Source organism: Pleurodeles waltl, chromosome 8, assembly GCF_031143425.1.
Source record: "Pleurodeles waltl isolate 20211129_DDA chromosome 8, aPleWal1.hap1.20221129, whole genome shotgun sequence".
Taxonomy (NCBI): Eukaryota; Metazoa; Chordata; class Amphibia; order Caudata; family Salamandridae; genus Pleurodeles; species Pleurodeles waltl.
The window spans coordinates 320,993,272-321,018,089 of NC_090447.1; the positions used below are offsets into that span (position 1 = coordinate 320,993,272).

The following is a 24,818-nucleotide window of genomic DNA, read 5'->3' on the forward strand; positions in this document are numbered from 1 at the left end:
ACAATGCTGGAGACCAAGATCAACACTGTCTCACTGGATGTGAAATTACTTTGGGTCTATTACTGCAAACTGACAGGTTGAGGTTCACGGTGAAAGAACTGCAGATGCAGTTGAAATTGAAGGAGGAGGTTGCTACCTTGCACCAAAGGGCTGAGGATACTGAAGGGCAATCTAGGCAAAATTATGTCCATCTTCCAGGATTTCCTGAATGGTATGAGGGCCCCAGTGTGGAGCTCTTTATCAACACATGGCTGATGGTGACAGTGTTGACTGACAAAGTGCTTAAATTCTTTTCTGTGGAAAGGGCACATGGGATACTGGGCAGGCCACCTCCTCTGGGAGCCCCACCGTGGACCATTATAGCCAGACTCCTTAATTACAAGGAACGTGATTGGCTGCTGCAGCTATTTCGTGCAAAGGCTCCCTGACGTTAGGAAAGTGTTGTAATCACAGCATACCCTGATTTCACGGAGGAAGTGTAGCCTTTCCACATCTCCTATGTAAGAGTCAAGCAGTGCAATTGAGAATTAAACTTCAAATATGCACTGCTCTTCCCAGAGAAACTTAGGGTAATCAGGCGATCTCCACGCTATACGTAGCACTGACGTCTGGGACTTTAGGAGACATGGGGAGGCTGCTGACAAGAGGGTATGCTGTCCTTCCGCAACCACTGACACACAAGGCTTCGGTACAAGCACCTCCGCACCTGAAGGTGGTGACCCAGAACCCCCGATTCTGCTTCACACACCACGACTATCTTTCCCCCAAGCATATCAAGTGCATGTTCCCGGCATACCCACCAGTGCATCCATGGTGTACGCTGGTAGAGGCTATTTTTTTACTGCATGATATGGGAATGCTCACCATTACAACGGACATGGGTGGAAGTGATGGCCACCACAGTGGAATTGAAGGGACATCCCTGGGAGCCCCCTACCGATTCCTGTCTCCTGGGCCTTCTTCCCAAAGCCAAAGCAGACAAACATTTACATAGGTTTATAGATCTTGCATTTGTACTTTTCAAAAGTGTGAGTGCAGTGACATCGAAGGCACCCTCGGTCCCACACACTCAGAGGAGGCAACTCACGCTGCTAAAATGTGAATGAGCGGAGGCTAATTCACTACATGCACTGCACACTAGGGCAGTGAACGGGGTGGGGGGGGGGTTAAGGGGAGGACTGGCAAACTTATGCCATTAATATTGAGGTCAAGAATGACACCCGTCTACCTTGAAGGGTACAGTCCTAGACCACCAGGGGACGGGTTGTGTGTGCCCCCGGATTATGTGCCTACTGTCTCCCTTTACTGCGTGATGGTCTCTATGCCCCTCTGACTCAACATGAGCCTATATGGGGTGTACCTCAGTACTAGTCACTGCAAAACACTTCATTGAAAATGTTGTGTTCCTGGACGTTGCTAACTCAATGATCTCCTATGTCCCACTGCAGACCGCACACCACTCTCCGCGTGAGTTTCACCACCATTTCTGTCCTAGGATAGTTTCCCGATTGTCTATAAATTTCATCCCTCACTGGATACTGTAATTGCTGATATATTGACATAATATACTCTGTGTATACACCATATGCTTCTGATCATACCTTGTAAGGTTTTATAAAGACTACTACAGTGTTGCCATTGATAAATAATAAAAATAACTTTTTTTTTTTAAAGTCTCATGGGGAGGTCGTATTACAAATGCCCCTCCCCAGGCAGACTGTAAAAGGAGGCCAGAAGTAAACTCATTAATGGGATTATCTAAATGACCGGTTTTAATGACAGTATTGTGTGTTGGTCAAAAAGGACACCAGCTATGGTGTAACCCATGGAAGCACATAACCTTTCAGCATTGCCCTACTTAAGTCAACTGATCAGCTCATTCTGATCTAGGATCCACCGCATTCAAAAGGGCATTTCACATAGGTTGTTAAACAGGGTACCAAGTCAGATTTCAACATTTTAAATTTTTAAGGAAAAAGAGGAATGCACATGTTTGTCTGGTCACATCTTAGCACAGTCTGAAATGCACAGTGATCATCAGTAATATTTAAACAACCTTTGTGAAACTTCAAATGAAGCAGGACCCAGCAGGCACACATGGGATGTTAGGATTCCCCCTGCATCACATTCTGCAGAAGTGTTCAGTTTATAGCACAAGGACACTAAGGACACAATGACCAAATAAAACAATCTCTTCAATGAACTGTGAGGGAGGTGGGTAGTCTGACTGAAATGGGTGAGGAAACCTCTGCCCCAAATAAAAACCACAGACCATAGGAACCCACCAGGACTTGCTATGGTTGAGAGTACATCTTGCACTAACAAGCGCACTTCAAAACAATTTGATTAAGAGCCAGCTTTGGAGAACTGTGGCTACTGAAGCGGATGCTGCTGACTAGGATTCACAAATTCACTAGCATCAAGGAGAAATTCATGGTGAATCAAGATTAATGGATGATCTGAATCAACACTCTTGGCGTAGGTTTGTGGGAGTGCTTTTGAAAATGTGTTGTTTATCAAATTACAGGATTAGATTCCTTAATATTCCTTCATTATGAGAGATATAAGTACCAACCTGCATGCAAAAGAGCAGAGCTCCATTTATTTTGTCTGCCATCAAACCATCAGAAGCTCGAAATAACAATACTTTGAAATATATAAAAAGAATTAGGTAGAAGTCTAACATTTTATCTCTGGAGACTATTTGTTAAGAGGAAATAAGTGTCCATTTTTGACAATACCTATAAATTAAACATTTAAATACTGCTTAAGTTTAAATATTCAGTTATGGCAACAAATAATCAAGTTAGTTAACTTACATCATCAGTTTCCAACTGTCCACTTTCTTCATATTCTGCCAAGAGAACAAAGTTCTTATTAACTTGTATATCTAGGCTTACTGAAATAGTTACTCATTATGTTTGGAACTGTAAACAATTAACATTACCTTCTAGCACTGATTTCCTCAATAACATTTATTACATTAGTAATGAGGCATAATGTAGCATTAGAGAACAAAAAAGTAGTATTCAGAACTAGGGAATCTTCGATCACTTACATGGTTTACCTTTTAACTTAACATCTACTGGCTGCCAAAAGAAGATCGCTCAGCCCAAAGTGAGGTCACCAGAAATAAAGCACAGAACTCAGTTTTACTGCACTTAAAGCTAACCAATCACTGTTCGGGTTGGAATCTTCTAAAAGTATTAAGGGTACAATCTTCAAATACCATCCCAATCATGCTGTGTTCATGTACATCACTAATTTTAATATTCATTGATAAATATACCGTTTTTATTAGTGTCAATTGCTCCTGGATCTATACAAGCAAAAACATATAGAAATAACATTTTGAGAAGTAAATTTCTCACAAATTGGATTATTTCATGGATGATATTAAATACAGAAGGAAGTGAGGCGTCAAACATGTTATAAGATCTGAGAAATTGTAAGGAACCCAGAACATACTTCAGTTTATAATTGGAAAAGCACAGCAGAGACATGAATGATTGCATTTGCTACTACAATTTAACTGCCCCATACACAACCCGAAAATACTTATTTATATTTTTAATAATACACTAAAAATCAAAATATGGGGGGTTAATCATAGCATTCCTTTAGCCCTTTGCCTTCATCCACACTCCTCTTGTAAATGCCTTTACCAAATCTCACCCAAGTTCAATTTATTCACTTACCAGGTCTTTATCGAGAGAGCTACCCTCACGTACACAATGACCATCATATGAAGAAAGCTATCTTCCACACACATTTCATCATGGGGCTATCGATACTAATAAGTAATTGCCAACATCGTCAGCCAGCCCAACTGTTAAACTGCCATAAGATTTCCATATTCTGCAGTCCTTTAATCAGTATTATTCCAGTATCCTAAAGTGACAGGCATCTGACGATACAGAACAAGCCTTCCCATTCTTATGGCTTGTGAATATACACCCCTTCGCTGACTGACAACTTATTTTAATTAGTTTATTTTCTGCTACACTTAGTTTCTTTGTTTTTTTGCTAAAGTGTCTACATTGTGCCCTTTCCGCAGTGATCTTTATTCTGACAGCCACACACAACATTTTGTGTCACAGCTGAGTGCCACTCCAGGGTGCACAATTTTATAAAATATCTGCTTGCTCAAGAAACGCAATGTGTCATAAATCAACTTGATCTGTAGAAAGAAAACAAATCACGTGTCCCTTCTACTGCCAGGCAGTGAGGCAACAAATTATGGCAGTACCCTCCTTATATGAAAGCTCTTTAACAGACCCTATGATTATGCTCATATTATATCAGTGTTTAATTCAAGCAAGGCTCTGATTTTCATAATCAATGTACAGGGGCTGGAAATAAAGAGTGTGAGAAAGTGATTTATTAGTTGGAGTCGATTGGTGTTACCACAAGTAATAAAGTCATTATCTTGTTAAGTCCAGTTAAAGGCACCAGTAATTAAAATCTTAACTCAATCTCTGGCCGCTGTGGCACCGAGCAAACAGATTTAACTTGGAGAAACTACGTAAATCATTTAGAAGTATCAAAACAGTTAAAAAGTTGAAAACACAACACAATAAAATCCTGCTCCAATTTATAAAAAAAAGAAAAAATTAATAAGCAAACAAACACCAAAATAAAAAAAATGTAATAAGGGCAACCGGAGGCATGATTTTTTTAAAGATTTAAGAGAAAAAAGTTCCATAAAGCAAAAAGTGCCAATAACAGTCAATGGTCGCAGTAGAGGGAGGAAAAGAGGCACTCAGAGACTAGCAGGTAGTCAAGGAGAGGCCAACAGCAGGGTGAAGACCAGGTCCACTTGCTACTGGTCAGGTGGGTAATTTAGAAAAAAGGCATCTTCTTGTTTCCCTGTAGCCACCCAGGAGGTGAGCCAACTGACCCTTGAAGTCTACTTGTTTATCCTTGACACAAGCGGGAGCAGACACAGCGACTTCAGGTCTCCTCAAGGGTCTCAAACAGCAGGTGCAGTCCTTATTTTCTTTCAGAGGTCCAGAATGTGTTCTGAAGAAGGATGTGTGTCCAGCTTTGTAAGGTTCACCAGTCTATGGGAAGGGGACACCCTAAGGCACTCCAGTTTCGTCTCTGACCACTGGAGTAAAGTTTCCAAGTTCCTGACCTAGTTACTTGTGCTGTAGTTCGTGTGTGCTTTTCTGCAAACTGGCATGAAAAATGCAAAGTGTCAGGGCAAATCCAAGATCAAGAAGGTCTTTGGCCATACTAAATTTGGGTTCTGAGGGTGGGGGTGTCAGTGAAGAGTCTAATCCTAGTGTCTTCCCAAATCTACAACTAAAATCCAGTTTGAAGCAGGCACTGTATCTGCAACAAACCCAGAAACAAATGTCTGGTAGGATAAAAGCAGGGAAATTCAGCAACCAGACAGTGGATACACAAGAAATACCCTGGCATCCTGTTTGTCCCTCTAAAGTGTGCAAACCTTTCACATGCGCTTCAGACAGTCCTGTCTTGCAGGATTTAACACAGTAATGTATATGCATATTCTACTGAGCTCAGAAAGGGTCATCCCTAACCATTCAGATCAGTTTATTGCATGCTAATGGGAGGAATTTCACACTTCACTCAAACCATATTCAGGACAAGTACAGACTGGTAGTTACAGAAGAGCTAAAGCAAATTAGCTTCAGGAACTTCAGGCAGGGAAAAGTTAACTTTTTCAAAATTACCTTATTCTTCATATTTATTAAAATTCCAACTTCACCATTGAATTGGATTTTTAATAACTATTAAAATAGTTGTTTAGTGATTTTGCCGCAGTCCACAGGTGACATGTTACCTTTCTATGTTATAGGTGTATTTTTGATACTATATACTTTGGCCTTATAGGAAAAAAGTTACACAAGCCAATCATGGATTAATTGATTGCAACATTCTTTAGGGGGTTAAAGCACATGCACTGGACAGCAGTGCTTCAATGTACACTTGAAAAACTAGCAATTAACTCAGGGAAAATATGGGTTGATGAGTCAAAAAAGTACATTTTCTCACCGTTGGGGAGTGACAGTCTCTGGGTTAGAATGCTCCGTTAGTCTGCGCACACCCACTAACTTGCATGTTGAAGGGTATTCACCAGCTTCTCTTCAATCTCTTCCCACATTAGAAAATAGTTAGGGAGTTTTCTCCAGTAGAATTTATTTTTCCAGAGTGGGGAAGAGATTGTGGGGGAAGAGGTGTAGAAAAATTTAATCTAGACCTTCTTGGCAGTTTTCCGCATGAGCAAAAATTTAACATAGGAGGTGAATTTGTAAAGTACACATTCATCTTGAGTTTCTTGGCTGTGAAATAACAGATTTTTGTTACCCAAAACTAAGGTACTCATTTATCGACCTTGAAAGGATGAAAGGCTGGGATTCAAACGTATCATCAAGATACTTGCTCATGTGAAAACGAATTTTACAAAAGTTGACATGCAATATGGTTTCCAAGTACAGTTAGATAAACTTTTGCAAATTCCTGAAAGTGGTAAATCTACACCAATGCAAGCACATATATCTGCAGGTGCACTTGTGCCTTACGTTAATTGGGCTCCTGAATTACTTTCATATTGCCCAAAGTGGTTTTACTCTTATCCTCCCTCATTGTTACAGACTGGCATTCATTAATAGATTTACTAAACAGAAATGAGATCTAAAGTTGTGTAACATCAGGGAGCATTTTAGGAGTGATACAAGTAGCCTCAAAGTGTTGGATTTTGCAAGCATGTGTACATATTTCTGTACTGGAGCCACTGCTAGTAATGAAAACTGAAGTCACACTGGATTTTCTTTTCCTTACAGAGATTTTTCCTAATATTGAGAGATTTGCATTAATGAATCCTACATACACACAACATCCTTTCACAGAACTTCAGTTAATCTAGCTTAATGTTCAAAGCTACAGAGCAATAATCAAGAAGCCCTTGTGCAAGATCTGGGAAATGCTTATCTCAAATCCTGGAAGCAACCTGGAGTGCTAGAATTTCAATTCAGTGAACTCAATAGCTAGATATTGCTAACGGAAACTCTAGCTCAGTTCAGAGGAGCTACTGATTCTCGCTCTAAGAATGTATGTGCAACTATTAAGGAGCGTCTGCCTGTCAAACAGGAATGAATATGTGGACCAATTTTAACTGTTCTCCCATGAATACTATATTTGCTGGTTGAGTTTGTTAAAGTTGTTAAATCCCACAGCGGCTCGCAGCTGAGTAACATTTTATGACTTACTTTGCCTAAGCCAGAAGCATTAGAAGGTGAGGATGGAATACAGAATGAATGTTTTATTTCTCACACACAAGAAGCCCAGCTGACAAATGACCTGGAGATCATTTCTCTCGAGTCAGCATGTTGCTAATTCCTCTGATCTAGCTGAGCCACTATGAATAATTAATTGCACACCCATTCTCAGCAGGTCAATGCTTTCAGATACATCAAGAGCTAAATGGAAAACAAATAAGAACGTTAAACAAGAAGAGGGAGAAAGAAGCAAACGTACAGAGAGTAAAATAAACATCTGCAAAATTCTTCATAGTCTTCAAACTACCTCCAGGAGTTTCTGATAGCCTAATGCCAAGCTTTAAAAACCACCAGCCCTCAGCTGGAGTGGCCAATGACGACCCAAATCAATTGAATCAGAGGTCACAACTTACAGCAGGATAAAGGGTTTACATGGCCACGAGTCTAGGAAACCTATCCAAGCTACCATGCATCACTGCACAGGCAGAAAGTCTCATCCCAAATATTACAGAACTGGGAGAGCAGTCACTAACTACGAAGTTCGCCAGAGTGAGGTCTCACCAGTGAGCAACTAAAAAAAAAAAAAAAAAAAAAAAAAAAAAAAAAATCTGTAGTACCTCTCGGTATCAACACAAGATATAAAGATTAAGGGTGTTACAAACCAGATTTTAAAGCAGGAAAAATCCCTGGTATTAACTAATTTGGCGAAATCAATCACAAAGTTCAGTAGATATATTCTAGTTAGAAGATTGTCTTCATATACAAGTCAAGAAGTCATAAGAAAATATTGAATCAGGGAAATAATCTAAGACACTTGCTGCTGCATAATGATCTAAATCATCCACTAATGTAGGAAGATATCCATCAGTTCCACTCTTAGAAGAGGCAGAAGTTAGCAGAGGAGAGCATAAAACATTATGGGCTAAGAAGGCAAACAAATCATGCGGCAATGCTTAAAGATGGAATAGGAACAGGCAACAAAGCATCTTTGGAGGAACTAATAATTGTTTCCTGGAGTAAATCACAATGTTGAACGGCAAACTGGTTCACTCAGATAACTAACAGACAGCAGAATGGGACTGGATTTCAGTAGCTATTAAAGAGAAAAAAAACTGTTTGAGTGGATACTCAGGATGGACCTTGCAAACCTTCTTGCACAAAAGCTCAGAAATGACTCTCCATTATCTCTGGGAACATTGCAAGATTTGAAAAACACTTTGCACCAATTCAGAATAAAATAATCATTTTGTAACCAGTAAACGTGGGAGGAGTAAGATCTACCAAATAAAGGGGCTTTGTGGAATTTTTCAGTCCTGGAGAAAAAAGGAAAGAAAGAAAAAAAACCCTCGATGGGAGGCTTTTCAATATGTGTCTGTCCAGAAGGAGTTTGAAGCACTAAAGTTAGATTCGACAACTCCAAATATGCTTGGGATAAACACAAAAAATTTGGACAAACTTCTTCTCAAGGCCGCTCTTAGTCGTGGCCCAACTCCAAAGTTTGGTCCGAGTTGTGCTCCAGGACTCACCAAAGCTGCTCCAGAGGTTATTCTTCATTTGATTCAAATATTCTGGTAAGTCAAAGAAGCAGCATAAGAAATCTAAGCAGGACTCTGCCCCTTCTCACCACTCGCATTCCCTTGAGCAGGCGAGATGGAGGCAGCATCTCTTTCCCAGAGTCAGCAGACTTCAGTGCTGGCCATACAACTGGTTCTGGCACAACCAGCGTTTCCTGGGCCCTTTGCTACCCCTTAACAGTCCTGTGCAGGTCGGTGCCAGCTCTTTGGATCCGTGCCAGCTACTTCTGGTGCACCTTCGGGCCCTAAGTAGCCGAGAGGCCTTCCATTAGGTGTGCTGCTGGTGGGTTCACCCACTGCACCTGTTGGACCCTCTGAGCCAGGTATGACTCTTCTGGCTCCATCCCGAACTCCGATTCGGGTAAAACCAGCCACACCGGTCACTGGGACTTCGACTCCAGGACCGAACCTACCAACGCCAGATGAAGAGCCACTGATAGTACTGTCTGACTGAGGGTGCCAGTCCGACCTCAGCTGATGCTGCGCCCAACAGATGAGGCGATGCTACCTCTGCCAACACCACAGGGAAAACAGACCACCTTATAATGAGTATGATGCAGGTGATAAGTTCACCCAGCACTATCAGGATAAATATGGATACAATAACTTGCAGGTGGCTATTGGTCTTGAGACTTCTCCTGAAGTGGGCCTTCAGTCATTCCACAAACCAACCACAAAAGAGTCTGTTGTATTGAAAAAAGATTGGAACACCGCTGGTGAGTAGTTGCTGACCTTTATTCGACTTAAAAGTAAAGGAGCCACCCGACATGTCTCGTCATTTCACCAACCGCCGCTTACCTCCCGTTACCTTGACTCCCAGCCCTCGAGAATCTCAGTGTTCAACATTCCAAATAGAACATAGGTACAAAATATTGGACCCCATTATGACATTGGCGGTAAATTCCACTTACCGCCATGCTGACTGACGCCAACATACCGCGGCAGCGGATATCCGTTCACCATATTATGACACACACACACCAATCTGTCACTATTCAGCCACAGACACAAGTCTGCCACACCAACGTCAGTGATAAACTGGCGGTATCCAAACCCACACAGTTATGCCAACAGAACAACGTCCACCACATTATGACCCATGAATCACCACAGCGGACATTCAATGGACGTAAACCATTGGCGGTACATACCGCCGCGCTCAAAATACACACACAAACAAAACAGCACCACATTGGACAGTTCGAACTACACACACCTGACACACAATACACACACCACACAACTATAAAACACACACCCACAATACCTACAACCCTTTACCATTACAAACAATTGCCACAAGATAGACACCACAACCATAGACCAGACCAGAGCCACACACCACCATCACCTATACACCAACCACGCACCTCACAACACACACCCCAACCCATCACCCTACACACCCTCACCCACACTACTCACACAAAACCCATGGCACCACAACAACATCCCAGATTCTCTGAGGAGGAGCTAAGGGTCATGGTGGAGGAAATCATCAGGGTAGAGCCACAGCTATTTGGAGCACAGGTGCAGCAGATATTCATTGCTCGGAAGATGGAGCTATGGTGGAGGATCGTGGACAGGGTCAAAGCCGTGGGACAGCACCCAAGAACAAGGGATGACATCAGGAAGAGGTGGAACGACCTAAGGGGGAAGGTACGTTCCACTGCAGCAACACGCCAGCTCACAGTACAGAGGGCTGTCGGTGAACCACCACCTCCTCCCCCACAACTAACAAGGGAGGAGCAAGTCTTGACAATCATGCATCCTGAGGGCCTGACTGAGTAGCAGGAGGACTGAACTCTGGTAAGTCAACTCTCTATTACTATCACCCCTCTACCTGCATGCCATCAGATACCCCCACCCTCACTCCCATCACTCCACCACTTCCCACACACCCCACCATCACAACTCACTCATCCCATTACCAAGCCCTGCATGCCATACCAATGCATGGACACCACTCACAGACCTGCATGGACACCTATCACTAAAGCATGCACACTAGAGAGAATCAGCTAGCCCAACACATACCAAATCACAGAAGTTAAAGCTGCCAGGGCGAATACAACCAAAGAGAGCAACCCACCCGTGCACAATATGTCACACACAGAAACAATAACACTACATTCACATCCCCACGGGTATCCCAGACAATTTCAGCAGATAAGAGGTGCCAGCACTATCCAGTCCCCCCACAGAAGAGGCCCACAGTGATGAGAGCGACTCTGGTCGCCTGGATCTCGAAGATCAACCTGGCCCATCAGGGACCTCCAGACAATCGGTTACTCAGGCACAGTCACACACCACCACAGAGCCTCCCCTTCAGGAAACACCACCACAGCACCCACCCAGCGTACCCATACCTCTGCCCCCTGGACACGTCACTCAGGAAGGTGTCCACCTCTACAGGGACCCCAGGACACACCTCGCCCCAAAGACAATCAGAGACCTGGGGTCATGGGCAGTGGGCACACAGTTCAGGGGACAGAGGCACAGGACAACCGGGAAGCTGGGAGGAGTGCTGTGCCCCAGGGGGAGGACAAGCCCAGGGAACCGACTCTCCAGGAGGCACTCACTGAGATCCTGGGAGCATACCAACATTCCCAAGATACGCTGGGCCAGATCCTGGACAACGTGCAGGAGAACAGGCGGCTGCAGGAGGGACAGTACCAGGGGATCAGGGAGGACTTGAAGGGCATTAACACCACCCTGGTCTCCATTGCAGGGGTGTTGGCAGACATAGCCAACATTATGAGGAAGGCAGTCTTACAACAGAGGGCCCCTGCCACTAGTCAGACTACTGAACTGCCCTCCACCTCTACCAGTGGACAGGAGGCCCAGTCCCAGGGAGTATCATACTTTGATTGGTGGCCTTGATGGAGTTGTATGTCTACTTCATTTGCTTTTGACGCAAACCAACACTCTCCCACTTGTCAACACACATCCCATCTCTTGGAACCTTATCTCTTACCGCACTTGCTAACCAAGCCGGAAACAAAATAGAAGTTGGTTTGCGGCCTCTTAACGCTTCAAAAGGAGACACCTTAGTCAAAGAATGAGGCGTAGAACAGTAAAACTACAAAATTGTCTTGGTCACTTCTTCAGTGTCAAAGTTGTTGTTCCTTGCCCACTTTATACAATCTCCAACCACTCTATTCATTCTGTCGATCAAATCATTAGTTTGAGGATGGTACAGAGAACTTTATAAGTGCTTAATACCAGACTGTTTAAAAAAACATTGTATTTCAAAATTAACAAATTGAACCCTGTTGTCTGAAATGATGGCTTCTGGAAAACCTTCCCGCATGCAGATGTGTTTCAGGAAACTCACTGCATTGGATGTGGACGGTGTGGCAAAAAAAGGAACTTCCGGTCACCTACTGTGATAATTCATGAGAACAAATGCATACCGCAGGTTATGGGGAAGGAAACTAAATGGGCCGATCACGTCTATGCCTAACCTCACCCAAGGTCCCTCTGGAAGGCTTATGGGATGCAGAGGTGGAACGCAAACCCTTAACCTCTTCTCAGCACTTCTGCAAACCACACACTCTTTCAACACAGCATCCACATCCTTATCCATAGAATGCCACCAATAGTGCTCTCGTAACCTCCTTTTCGTCATAGTTGCCCTAAGGTGACCTTCATGGGCAGAATTAATCAAACCAGTGCGAACACCATGCGGTGGAATACACTCCTCACATCTCAAAGGTACCCCATCTTGAATAGAAATTTCCTCTGCAATTTTGCAAAACGGTTGCAAGGACAACAACACATTTCTCTCTTTTGACCAACCGTTAATTACATATTCCCTCACCTTGGCTAGTATTTCATCTTCACTCTCAGCATTCTTCCAGTCAGCTTCACTAAAAGCCTTACATACAGGAAAATCCACACTAGCAACAAAACAATCTTCACTATCTTCTTCTGCATCCATCTCATCCAACTCATCGATCAGTCACCTTGAAAGAATAACAGCCCTTACATTAACTCTACCTGGTATATGCTTAGCCTCCAGATCGTACTGCAGAAGTTTTGTGGTCAAGCGTGCAATACGTAGTGTGGTGTAATTAATCTTGTCACCTCTCAAGATATACAATAGAGGTTTATGATCAGTTAAAATTACAAATCTTCTACCCCAAACATAACTTCGAAATTTCTCACTTGTCCAGACACATGCAAGAAGCTTCTTTTCAATCCCCAAATAGTTTAACTCTGCTTCTCTCAAAACCCTAGAAGCATAACTAATGGTGACTTCTCCCTGTGATGATTCCTGTGTTAAAACTACCCCCAAACCATATTTGCTGGCATCTACCATGATACTACACATCAACTGGGGATCATATGAATGTAACACCTTAGTATTTGTCATTTCAGATTTCACCAACTCAAAGGTGTCCTGACAATCCTTGTCCCACCCAAAAGCAACACTATTCTTCAACACCCTTTAAACTCCAAAATGTCTTCAATATAGCCCTCAAGCTCTAGTGTCCTGCCTTCATATGAAACAGGAGCTCTATCAGGAGGAAACAACTTCCAAGTTCCCCATGTTTTCTTAAATAACTCTGACGTCACCTTGGTAATCCGAGCACCCGAGTCAACAAGCAAGTGCAGGGTCTTACCCCCAGCCACAACATCCAAATAGGGATCCACACACTCACCTGAGATAATAGCATCATCCGACACAACCACAATCATATCTCAGAACTCGCTTTCCAATTGCCGATCTGAAACAAGGTCAGCAGTAGAAATACTGTTAACCTTATCATTTTTGTTCACGCTATTCCGCCACACTTTGGCAAAATCACCCATACATCCACACCTGTGACATGCAAAAGCCCTAGCAGAACAACTCTTAGAATCTCTTCCATGTAGAAAATTGCCACATCTAAAACAAATATTAGTACGTTTAAAGAACTGATTGTTCACACTTTTGTACTCTTTATATGCAGAAACATTGCTAATAGTGCTGAATGTCTCTTCCTCTTTAGACTGCAAAGCCGTTTCCTGGAGGGCTACTTGTGCAAGTTCAACGCTCTTAGCCACCTTAATAACTTCTTCCAGCGACGGGTCCCCCACAGTGAGCAACTTCTGCTGAATGTGCTTGTCAAAACAATGGCCAATGAACTGATCTCCGACCAGTTGATCATAAAATGCCCCAAACTGGCACTGTGAGAACAACTTTCTAAGTGCGCTGATGAAGTCATCCATGGATTCGCTGTGCAGTTGGGACCTTTTGAATTATTTGTGACGTAAAACTACAAGACTAGGTTGTTTGCCAAACCTCAAAGCCAGCTTCTTTACAGACAGCTTCCTGGAATTCGTCCAGCTCTTCACCCTCACCAAGAACTACATCCGGGAGATGTTTTAAAGTTTCTCTACCTTCAAAGCCAAGAGAGTGCAACAAAAGATTTTTTTTTCTTTCAGGCCTGAAGCAGCAATGGCACCCAAATACATTTTGAAGGCATCTAGCCATTGTCTCCAAAAAACTGAAGGCTCACCAGGAGATTCTAAAACGGCTGGTGGAACAGACACAGACTGCATAGTGCCGACAACAAAGTTTAAAAGCACACTATTGTTCTTTTTTTTAGGTCTTGGATTTATTTTATTTTTTTAAAACAGTGACAAAGAAAAAAAAAACCTATTAACACTTATGCTGCATGCACAATATCTTTCCTGCACTGTGTACCTCAGTGTTATAAGTTCAAAATCAAAAGGATAAATTCAGAGAAAGCTGTGCGCATCAGCGAAGAACGTGAAAAACTGGTGGGATGCGCTAAGACCATCAAGGCTGTATGATCTTGAAATTACAATTTCCGAGAAAGCTGTGTGCATCAGCGAATCTGAAAACATGAAGTTACTGGTGTTATTTAGCAACAGTTCCAAGCAACAATGTTATACGCATTCATGCGGACGGTTTTGTAAGAAGACACGTATTACATTCAAGCGTATCCAGCTCACGTTCAGAATGTCCAACCCTGCTCGCGCTTCCAACTTACGTCCCCCAAAACCAGTCCAGACGGAGTCAACGTGAACCCAAAGCGGACGGAATGCCCTCTCGGCACTCACCGACAGAAAGACTTGTGTAGACAATAGCACAGAGAGCTGGGATGTGATGAGATGTCTGAACCTCTTGAAGCAACGCACAAGCTCCTCAGGTGGCTCCAACCACTCGCCGCCAAATCTTTGTTGTGTTGAAAAAGACTGGAACACCACTGGTGAGTAGTTGAAGACCTTTATTCGACTCACAAGTAAAGGAGCCACCCCGACACTTCACCAACTGCCGCTCACCTCCCTTTACCTTGACTCCCAGCCCTCGAGAATCTCATTGTGCAGCATTCCAAATATAACATAGCTACAACAGAGTCCCCTTCCTATGCCATGGTAATGTGTCGGAGGGATGAAGTCCTTGGATTCCACCTCAAGATCTTGGAAGTAAAAACTAACGTCTTAACAGAAGATCTCCAGTCGGGGCAAACATCTTCCGAGCTCCTCCTTACATTTAACAAGGGCTTAACAGGTACCTTATTGGGGGAATGGGCCAAACTTTGCTTTGGGCCACCAGTCAACTACCAAATTGTGTGACCCTATTTCCCTGTCCTTGGTGATTGCACTCTTCTATCTCCGCACCCCTCACCTGAAAGACTCATGATCTACCTTTTGATACCATTACAGTACACGGATTTGAAGTACATTGCAAGTCTACTGCTGGCAGACTTGGAAGAATGGTCTTCCAAAGAAAGATTAATCCTGTTTAATCACCTGGGGGTTTAAACCTAAGTCGAGCACAAAAGACAACTTGGTAGTACTATCGATGATAAAAGAAAAGTCAATTAAAAATACCTTCTTTATACCTCTTTCATTGATTTCAACAAAGCTTATGATGATGCCAACAAGAACTTGTGGAAAAAAACAGGTTTTCTGGAACATTCCAGCTAACTTGCCCTACAGTTCCTGTACAATAACACATGGGTTCAAATAAAGCTGTGTGAGAATCAGGTCCTCTTGCTTAAAAGTGGGCACACAATGAGGAGATTAGCAAGGGTCTGTGCATTCACGAAGCATTTTTAAGTTGTTTATTTCAGACTTGAGCAAATATACATTCTTATTGAGACAGGCAGAAGTGGCAACGCTAAAAGCTTATCTGGAAGAAGATACAATAAGCAGAAAGAATAACTGCCTGGGCTATCATTAAATGCAGCCCTTTTAGCTCTGGAGGCTGAATCTCTATTGGAGTAACATTTACCATATAATGGCTTTAAAAATAATCGTTGAACAAACAAGTACAAAGAATTTTCTTTACCAATGCTAAACAAAAATGTAGTACATTGAGCCAAGTGTAGCACAGCTAATAATTAATACATATAAACAACTTCAGCCACAAAACTATTTGTCTGAAACACTTCAAGTTCATTTTTAAAAAAGGCTACTACAATTCAGTTTTGGGCTAGTTTCTTCCTATCACCTATTGCAAAATGGTCTGATAAAGCCTCATTCGGGAACCTGCAGATTGTGTCCACAACAAAATAATTGCTAATTTACTTCTTAAGGACCTTCCTATTGAATGAACACAGATATTGGCTTTGCATTGTTTATAATCAATATGGCATCAGAAAGGGTGTGAAGATTTTTTTTGTATGAGAGAAATATTTACTTCTGTGATTGCAAGATTTATTAAATTTATGAACAGAAAAGATAGGTTATTAATAGCAAAAAGCCATACTGAGGACACATTACTTATATATCGTGAGAGAAGGCACAGAGAGCAAACTGGTTATTCTTCGGGGTTTGGCTGTTAGCAATATAAGACTTTGATGCATGTATAGCAAGAACTGCATTTTGGTACACGGCTAAAAGACACATGAATTTCATGCTATCCCTCCCCTCTTGCTTCTTTTTAGATTCAACTCGCCTGTGGTTGTAAGATTTGCACACTGTTTTTAACCATCTTATATGAACAATATTTCCCTTTTCCACAGACTTTGGCCATATGTTAACCTTAGCTGTAAAACTTTGGCATTAGGAACTTTGTGATAGTATAAATATTCTACAAACAATAAAAAGTGCATAATTTGTATTAGTGCGACATTCTTATATCTATGAAGATTATACATTAAGACAAAGGATTGCTTTTATCGCTGCTCCTTCACATATCGGTTTGAGTATCAAATATTCAGGTTTCTATGTTTTATAAAGGTCACTAACAGTTTTGTCATGAGAATTGGAAAAGAATGCGGAGAATAGTTAAAAGTACAACCCATAATTTTTCAGTCTACCAAAGTGGTATACGAGGCTGTTCTCTATCTAATTTACTAGCCATCAAGTAACGACATGCTGTTAGCCAATCAGATAAACTCGAATACTGTGACAAAAGGTTTGGGGGGAAAACAGCAGAATGTTGCTATTTCTGGAGTGTCCTGGTAGGAAAAAATATGTTTTTTTTCTGTGTAACCATAGTGCAAATATAGTGCAGTAAGTTACATCTTGATTATGTCTGACGACATTTCCAGCGAGGAAAATGGAAAAATAAAGAATATACCCAACAGAGCACAGAGAGGGAACCTCCGTTCACTCTCCACCCACCCATCACACCCAGGTCCCAGAGCTCCTCCCCTCATGAGGGAGCCGGGTAGTGTGACCGCATCTAACCCAGTTGCCGGCAGAACCACCTGTGGCACATTGTTAGCATCTTCCGGGGTGCTCTCACCACCCCCTCCATTAGCCTCCATCGCATGTGTATGCATCACCGCATACGGGGCAAGCAAATCTTTCAGTAAAGTCACCCAGGTGTGCAAGTCATCCCCCAATTTTGTCTCTCTTCATGTACGACGCATATGGCATTCTTCAAGATTCGCCCATTCTATCATATACCGTTTCCACTTATCCAGTGTGCGGGCCCCCGGAGACAGTCACCGGATAGATAACCGACGCTTCGCCAAAACTACTCCCAACAGTGTGAGCCTTTGGAACATTTTTCGAGATTTACTATATGGTATTCTTCCTAACAGGCAGTATTCTATTTCCTTGGGAATTGCCCCCCCAGTGGCCCCGCTCAGTGCCGATAGTATCTCCTCCCATTAAGCCATTGTAACCGGCATAGCTGCCGCATGTGCATGAATTTAGCCTCTCCTCGACCACACCTCGGGCAATATGATGGTCTTGTGGGGTAGATGCTGTGTAGGATTTTAGGGGAATAGGTACACCTGATGGATAACATTATATTGGGCCAGATTAAAGCAGACGTTAGATGAAACCGTCCTAACCCCAGCATGAACCGCCTCCCAGTCCTGGATCATCATTTGTTCCTACATGGACACTTGCCACTTACTTTGCACCAGGAGGTCTGTCAGTGGCACATGCTCTGTCAGCCAAGGTTTTGCAACCCCCTACCCGCCACCGAACCACCACCACCGACTGGGCAATCTGTTGGAAGGGTTTAAGAATCCATAGGGGCATGGCAGTAGCAAAGGGCGCCTGATGTATCACTTCCTTAACAGCACCCGAGTCTCTCTGGTGTTCCAGAGCCATGATTGAGCAACCCTGGCAATACGTAACCCCCTCCACGTCCCAGCAAGCAAGAGTTTTTTCCCAGTTTTGAGTCTTCGAGCCAATGTGCTGCATGTTGGAGCTGTATAGCTAGATAGTACCACTCAAGGTTAGGCAATTCTAATCTCCCCTTCTCCCAGATCCGTCTGAGTGTTGCAAGTCCCACCCACTTTCTCCCCAATGCCCATAATAACTCAATGGCCAGTTTGTCAATCTCCCGAAATTTCCTTTTAGGGATATCAAAGGGTCCCCTGAAATATGTACAAGCAACAAGGGACCACTATAATTTTTACTAATGCACTTTGCCCATTAGTGAAAGGTGTAAAGAGTTCCAAAACTTTATAGATTTACCCAGGGTAACCAAGACCTTACCTATATTGATTTCTCTCAAGAGCTGTGCACGTGAGTGAGTCTTATGCCCAGATATTTGATATTATCCACCACACATGGGATACCTGTAGGTGGGAGGGTAGTCCAAGATCTGTCCTTCAGTTCTCCCATGGGGAACAACTTCGATTTAGTCTTATTAACCTTAAGGACAGATAATTCACCAAATTCGGATAGCAGCATCCAGTGGCGGCCCGTCCGTTAGGGCGGAGGGGCCACGCCCCCCCCCCACCCCATGAAGAGTGTCTGTCAGGCTGAACAAAGGTCAGCCTGACAGACACTCTTCATGTTCAGGTCAGGCAGCCAGGAGCAGACATGCGCGATTTGCGCAGACTCCTGGCTGCCTGAGCTGAACTTTGCTGGGCTAAGGAGATCACGACCCCTATGGGCGTGACCTCCTCGGCCCAGCAAATGTGCCTCGAGGCCCTCCCCTGTGTGACGAGGAAAGCGTCACCCATTGACACTTCGTCACAGAGTGGGGTGGGGTCAGCAGTCTCACTGACCCCATCCCACTCTGTGAGGGAAGGCAGCAGTCCCAACCCTCCTGGGACCTGGAGGCTAAAGGAGAGAGAGAGGGGGAGAGAGAGGGAGAGAGAGAGGGGGAGAGAGAGAGAGAGGGGGGAGAGAGAGAGAGAGGGGGAGAGAGAGAGAGAGGGGGAGAGAGAGAGAGAGGGGAGAGAGAGAGAGAGAGGGAGAGGGGGAGGGAGAGGGAGAGGGAGAGGGAGAGGGAGAGGGAGAGGGAATGTGTGTTATGTTTTACATTGAATGTTTGGTGCGCGTGCATGTTTGAGTGTTATGAGTGTTGTTAATGGATGTGAGTGCGTGTGTGTGTGTGAAGGAATGAATGTGTGTGATCTTGTAAAATGAATGTTTGGTGCTTGCGTGTATGTTTGAATGGAATGAGTGTTGTTAATGGATGAGCGTGCGTGCGTGTCTGTGTGTGAAAGACTGAGCCTGTGTGTGCGTTTGTGTGTGTGCCCCGCCCGCCCCCCTCCCAAAGCTGCCGGCCGCCACTGGCAGCATCAGCAATAACGGGGTCAAGTGCTCAGGGTGTCGCAGATACAGCAAAGCATCATCTGCGTATAATAAAACCACATGAATCCGGTCTCTGGCTCGTACGCCCCAGCCTCGCAGGGCCTCATGTAATAGACAGGCCAGCAGCTCAAGGGCCAAAGCAAAAAACTGGGGGGACTCGGGGCACCCCAGTCGGGTTCCTCGATGTAGAGGGAATTGTCTGGACACCATGCCGCCCACCCTTACCTTTGCAGTGGGACCCTGGGTATAATAGCTGCACCCAGCATATGTAGGTTTCACCCAGTCTCATTCTGTGCATGATTTCCCATAAATACTTCTAGGATAAGGAATCAAAGGCCTGCTCTATATCTAAGAAGGCCAAAGCGTAGGGGTCCCCCTTGTCTCTAAGGGCATGCCTCACCATTGCCAGTCTCCACAGATTGGATGCTGTGTTCCTGCGTGGGATAAACCCACTTTAGTCCTCATGTATCAGATCAGGAAGGTGGGATGGGAGACACTCTTCCAGGACTTTACTTTAACTTTTAGCAAAGAGAGGGGGCAATATGAGCAGATTTCTACTGCGTCTCTATCCTGCTTCGGAAACATTACTATCACTGCCTCCCGCATGGATTCCGGGAGTGTGCCCTTGTTGAAGGCCTCCATATGTACTTCTATGAGTTTATCTGCAAGAAGATCAGCTCTACGCTGATAATATTCTGCAGTGATGCCGTCGCTGCCTGGGACCTTAACGGTATTTAGCAACCATATGGCTGCCACAATCTTCTCTTTGGCTACAGGTGCCCCCACATTTCCTCTCTCACCTCCCCAGGCAGGGAAAGGAGCTCCAACATCTCCCAATATCGTGGGTGCGCTCTCAACGCCTGCACCTGGGGTTCTGCGTACAGTGCTTCCAAATAAGTTGTAAAGGCATCCTTTATACTCCACAGTGTACAAACGTTCTCCCCCACTCCATTCTGAATTCCCCCCATTAGGGTGATGCGGGTCTCAGCCTGGAGATGAGAACATCCTGCTTGCCTTAATGCCCTCCACGTGGAGCTGCTGTTGATAATTAGTGCGTACACATTCTTCTAAGCAGTCGCAAGTCTCCAGTATCTAGTATTCCCCCCCCCATCCATCTGCACTCAGTCCATAACTTCGTCTGAGACTGATCCACTATTGCACGCTCTAGAGTACTCAACTGGCACTCCAGCACACTAAGGGACGCTGACAATTGTTGTTTCACATCTACAACACTTTTCATGCATCACACTCCACAACCCTTCTAGATGCACTTCCCCCATTTTCCCTAAAGTAATCATCCATGGTGGTCTGGACCATTTCTCCATATCCGGGGTCTGTGAGGGCCTCAGGACGCATGCGCCACAGGGGGATCCCTGGTGGCTCCCTAGACAACCGGAGTGTCACCAGCAAAGGGAAGTGGTTGGAAATGTATTGGGCCAGATGAGTGGCCTCTTTTACACACTGAAGTATGGAGCAAGTAGTCAGGCAATAATCAATGCGACTATATGCGTCAACTGCAGGGGCATGACAAGAATACATCCTAATCTGGGGGTTGCGCTCTCTCCACACATCTCTGACCCCCACTCTAGCCATAATCTCCAACACGTGCTTGTCATAGCAGGTTTCGTGTCCGCCCGGGGTGAGTACCGGTCCAGGTCTCCATTGAGTATGCAATTAAAGTCCCTCATTATAATTAGCTCACTATCCATATATTCCACCATTGCTCTCATCACAGCATTAAAGAATTCTTTATCGTCAATGTTGGGGGCATAAATATTTCCCAAACAGCCCTCCCTGGCATCCAGGGTACCCGTCACGATCACATATCTCCTATTAGGGTCAAGTGCTATGTTCAGAGCCACAAAGGAGGCTCCTGGAGCAACCCATATTAGGACCCCCCCCCCCCCCCCCCTAGCATAACTAGAGTATGACGTAGGAAACAGCTGACCTCTCCACCTATGCTGGAGGGTGGTCACAGAGCAAGATGTTATTAGGGTTTCTCCTCACTGACACTTAAGTTGCAAAGCAACAAATAAACATGCTTGATGGCCTCAACCACTCAAGTGTTATATTAAATATCCAAACTCAGCAAGACTAAGACTACAGCCATCAGGCAACATTTTTAAGTAAAATATGTGTTTTTTCCCCTGAAGATAATGCTTTGCTTAATTTTCACCTAGTGGGGCGAATACGTCCATACAAAGATCACCATTGGCAGGGTTTAGAACAGTATCGCAATTGTATTTATATAGCGCTTAATACACCTAACGAGGCATCAAATTGCTTTTCAGCAAGTAACACGCTACTCCAAAACCCAAAAGGATTAGTGATGAATTAGTATAGGGCAATAGGAGTACAGTATTAGTATGAGTTATTTTGAGTGGAGGATATGTGACTTTGTTAATTGGTTTGAGTAGAGTAATTGAGGGCTAGAGGAGGGAATAATCTGTTAATTGGGAGTTTATGGTAATGGAATGAGGCTTGTGATGGGTAAAGGAGAGCTGGGGGAGGGGTTAGGGAGATCATAGTAGTAGAAGGGGTTTTGGATGAGTCAAAGGTGAGATAAATGAGAATTTAGTAGGGGTGGTTGGGCGATCATAGTAGTAAACTGAGTTCTGGGATGAGCCAGGAGCGGTAGAGGAGGAAAGAGCTTAGGCAGGGTTATTTTGGAGATTATAGTAGAATGGCTTTGGGAATAGTCAGAGAGTGAGAATGGAGGATAGATTGATAGGGGAACAGGGTGATGGGGAGATAGAATAAAGGTTATGAGAGAGTACCTTTTTTTCTCTAGTACACTAGGACTAAAGTAATAAATAGATATATACATAAATACATTGTAGGAGAATATATGTGTAAGGAATATAACAACTGATATAATATTTTGAAATTGAAAGTTGTATTGTATAAACACAGACTTTCAAGATTTGCACTTTCCCCCCCGCACTTAAGGGGGTAGGAGCAACCGCTGACCCACAGGTGGTCATGCGTTGCTTTCATTGTTGCCTACACTGCCCCATCATGCAAGTAATCATTAGCATCTTGGTGTATCCTGGAGACATTTGTACAAGAGTAGCACAGGGAGAGACTGTGGGACAGTAGTGAAGAAGCATAAAGCGAGGAGTGGGAGATGAATACTGAGAGAGGGAAAGACAGAAAACGGAACCAAAAGAGGTGTTAGGATGACGTGTGCACAAAGAAAGAAAAGTTGAAAGAGTGTAGAAAGAAAATGAAGTGCAAGAAAGAGAATAGAGCGATAACATGGGCTTGTGCAACAGCATCTGTGCTCTTTCGGCACTGACTTCTCCTATTTATGGGGCGCCCCTCGAAACGGCTGAGGGGTTCCTGAAAGTGGACCCTAACCTCCTATCTGTAAACAGAAGGACTCAAACACCCGAATCCTCTCCTTCCATTCCGATTCTAACCAGCTTCAATAAATAAGCAAAAAGTGGGAGAGATCATTAGAAAACCAGCTTGAAACCATATGAAAAGCCGAAGGGGAAGTACTAAATTGTCTTTCTAGCTGTATTCTCCAGAAAGCACTGCAATTGGCTATAAAAATGTCCGGCCCAGATATCTGACAGTATATAACAAAACCTTTAAGACATCCCATTTCCACCAAAACATTTTTTACCATCTACGCAAATCAAATACAGTGCTACAGTAGATTTAACTGGTATTCGAATCAATGAAAAACATACCATCCATATCAAGCCCATCACCTTCATCATCGTCATCATCCTCATCAGCATCACCTTGTCCTAGGCACTGTGGGGGCTTCAGGCAATCCTTGGAAATTAATGAGCAAATATTTAGATTTAGTTCATAATAAATATGACACCTTCTCAGGCTACGTAGAGATAGTTTGTAAATCATATACAGATATGTTCCTGGTCAATCAGAATTGAGCATCATTTGTCAACATTCCTCTCTAAAGGGTGGGTTTGTAATGGGTACATACCGCATCCGGCATACCTACAAATGTTCAATGTTTTGCATGGATCTGTACCAGATATTGCAAAAACATTGGTGTATTTTCTTTATTACTTTGCAGCAATATTTTATACTATAAAATGTGCAGTTATGTCAATGCACTTTAGTTGCATCTTTTTTAATGCTAGAGCTCTTCCAAAGAAAATATGCAGGTGGTGAAATTCGCCTTCCTTCCTTCCTTAGTTATGATTTTGTCCATCTCCTTTGAGGCGGACACTCACTTTCCAACAAACAAAATCCACATTATTGCCTTCCCCTTTTCGTCATGCAAAGGTGTGATTGCTCACCAAGTGACAGTCATTTACAAGAATGGCTGATACACGGTGAGAATATCATTAAGTCGCACCCCACTCTCTCATGAGCCCTGTTGTACTCCAACAGGAAGCAACACTTGAGACAGGCTTTAGTGTCATGAATTTGCAAATTAGGGAGTGCTGAATGTAGTCATAGCACTGAAAATGGGTTTTATCATTTCCTATGTGAATTCGCATCTTTCATAGTGCACCCAATACTCTCCCCTCACATCAGCCATTCTAGTAAAATAATGTCACTTTTTACTGCCCTGATGCCGTCTACGCTAACATATGCATGTGGTGATATTTAAAATTGTGCAAAATGGTGCCCAGACAGAACGCCAAATCTTGCCCAGCACAAGATTGTACCCAAACAGCAATTTATCTGTACCAATCAGACAAGTGTGTAGATAATCTAGTGCTTTGTAGTATTGCTGCATGCACTTTTTTTTTGTTCCTTTAACACGTTTTGTATTTTTGTCACATGGTCCATTCCAATATTGATCTAAACTGTTTGAATCATATCTATCTGACTTTGGGAGAATTACAATATGATTTTTGACTACAATGTCTCTTTGCGTATATGGTTTGTGAGCAGTTATGACACTGCTTTCCTTACGAAGTTATACCTGAAATACACAATGCGTATACAAGTAAATACCATTGGATGGCATCAATGCTGGTCTGTTCAATTCATGCTTTCCTGAGCATGTAATTCTCCAGCCTAACCGCACCAACAC

General features: G+C 43.5%; 1 protein-coding gene across 1 annotated transcript in view; it reads right to left on the reverse strand.

The window, feature by feature from the left end:
* The window catches only part of ATG3 (autophagy related 3), a 168,976-nt gene that overhangs the window by 49,348 nt on the left and 94,810 nt on the right, over window positions 1-24,818 (reverse strand). Inside the window, exons 8-9 of the mRNA XM_069204178.1 lie at window positions 23,494-23,581; window positions 2,820-2,854 (exon numbers count right to left, since the gene is read on the reverse strand). Of these exons, the coding sequence (XP_069060279.1) occupies window positions 2,820-2,854; window positions 23,494-23,581 (123 nt within the window). The remainder of the gene's footprint in view (window positions 1-2,819; window positions 2,855-23,493; window positions 23,582-24,818) is intronic.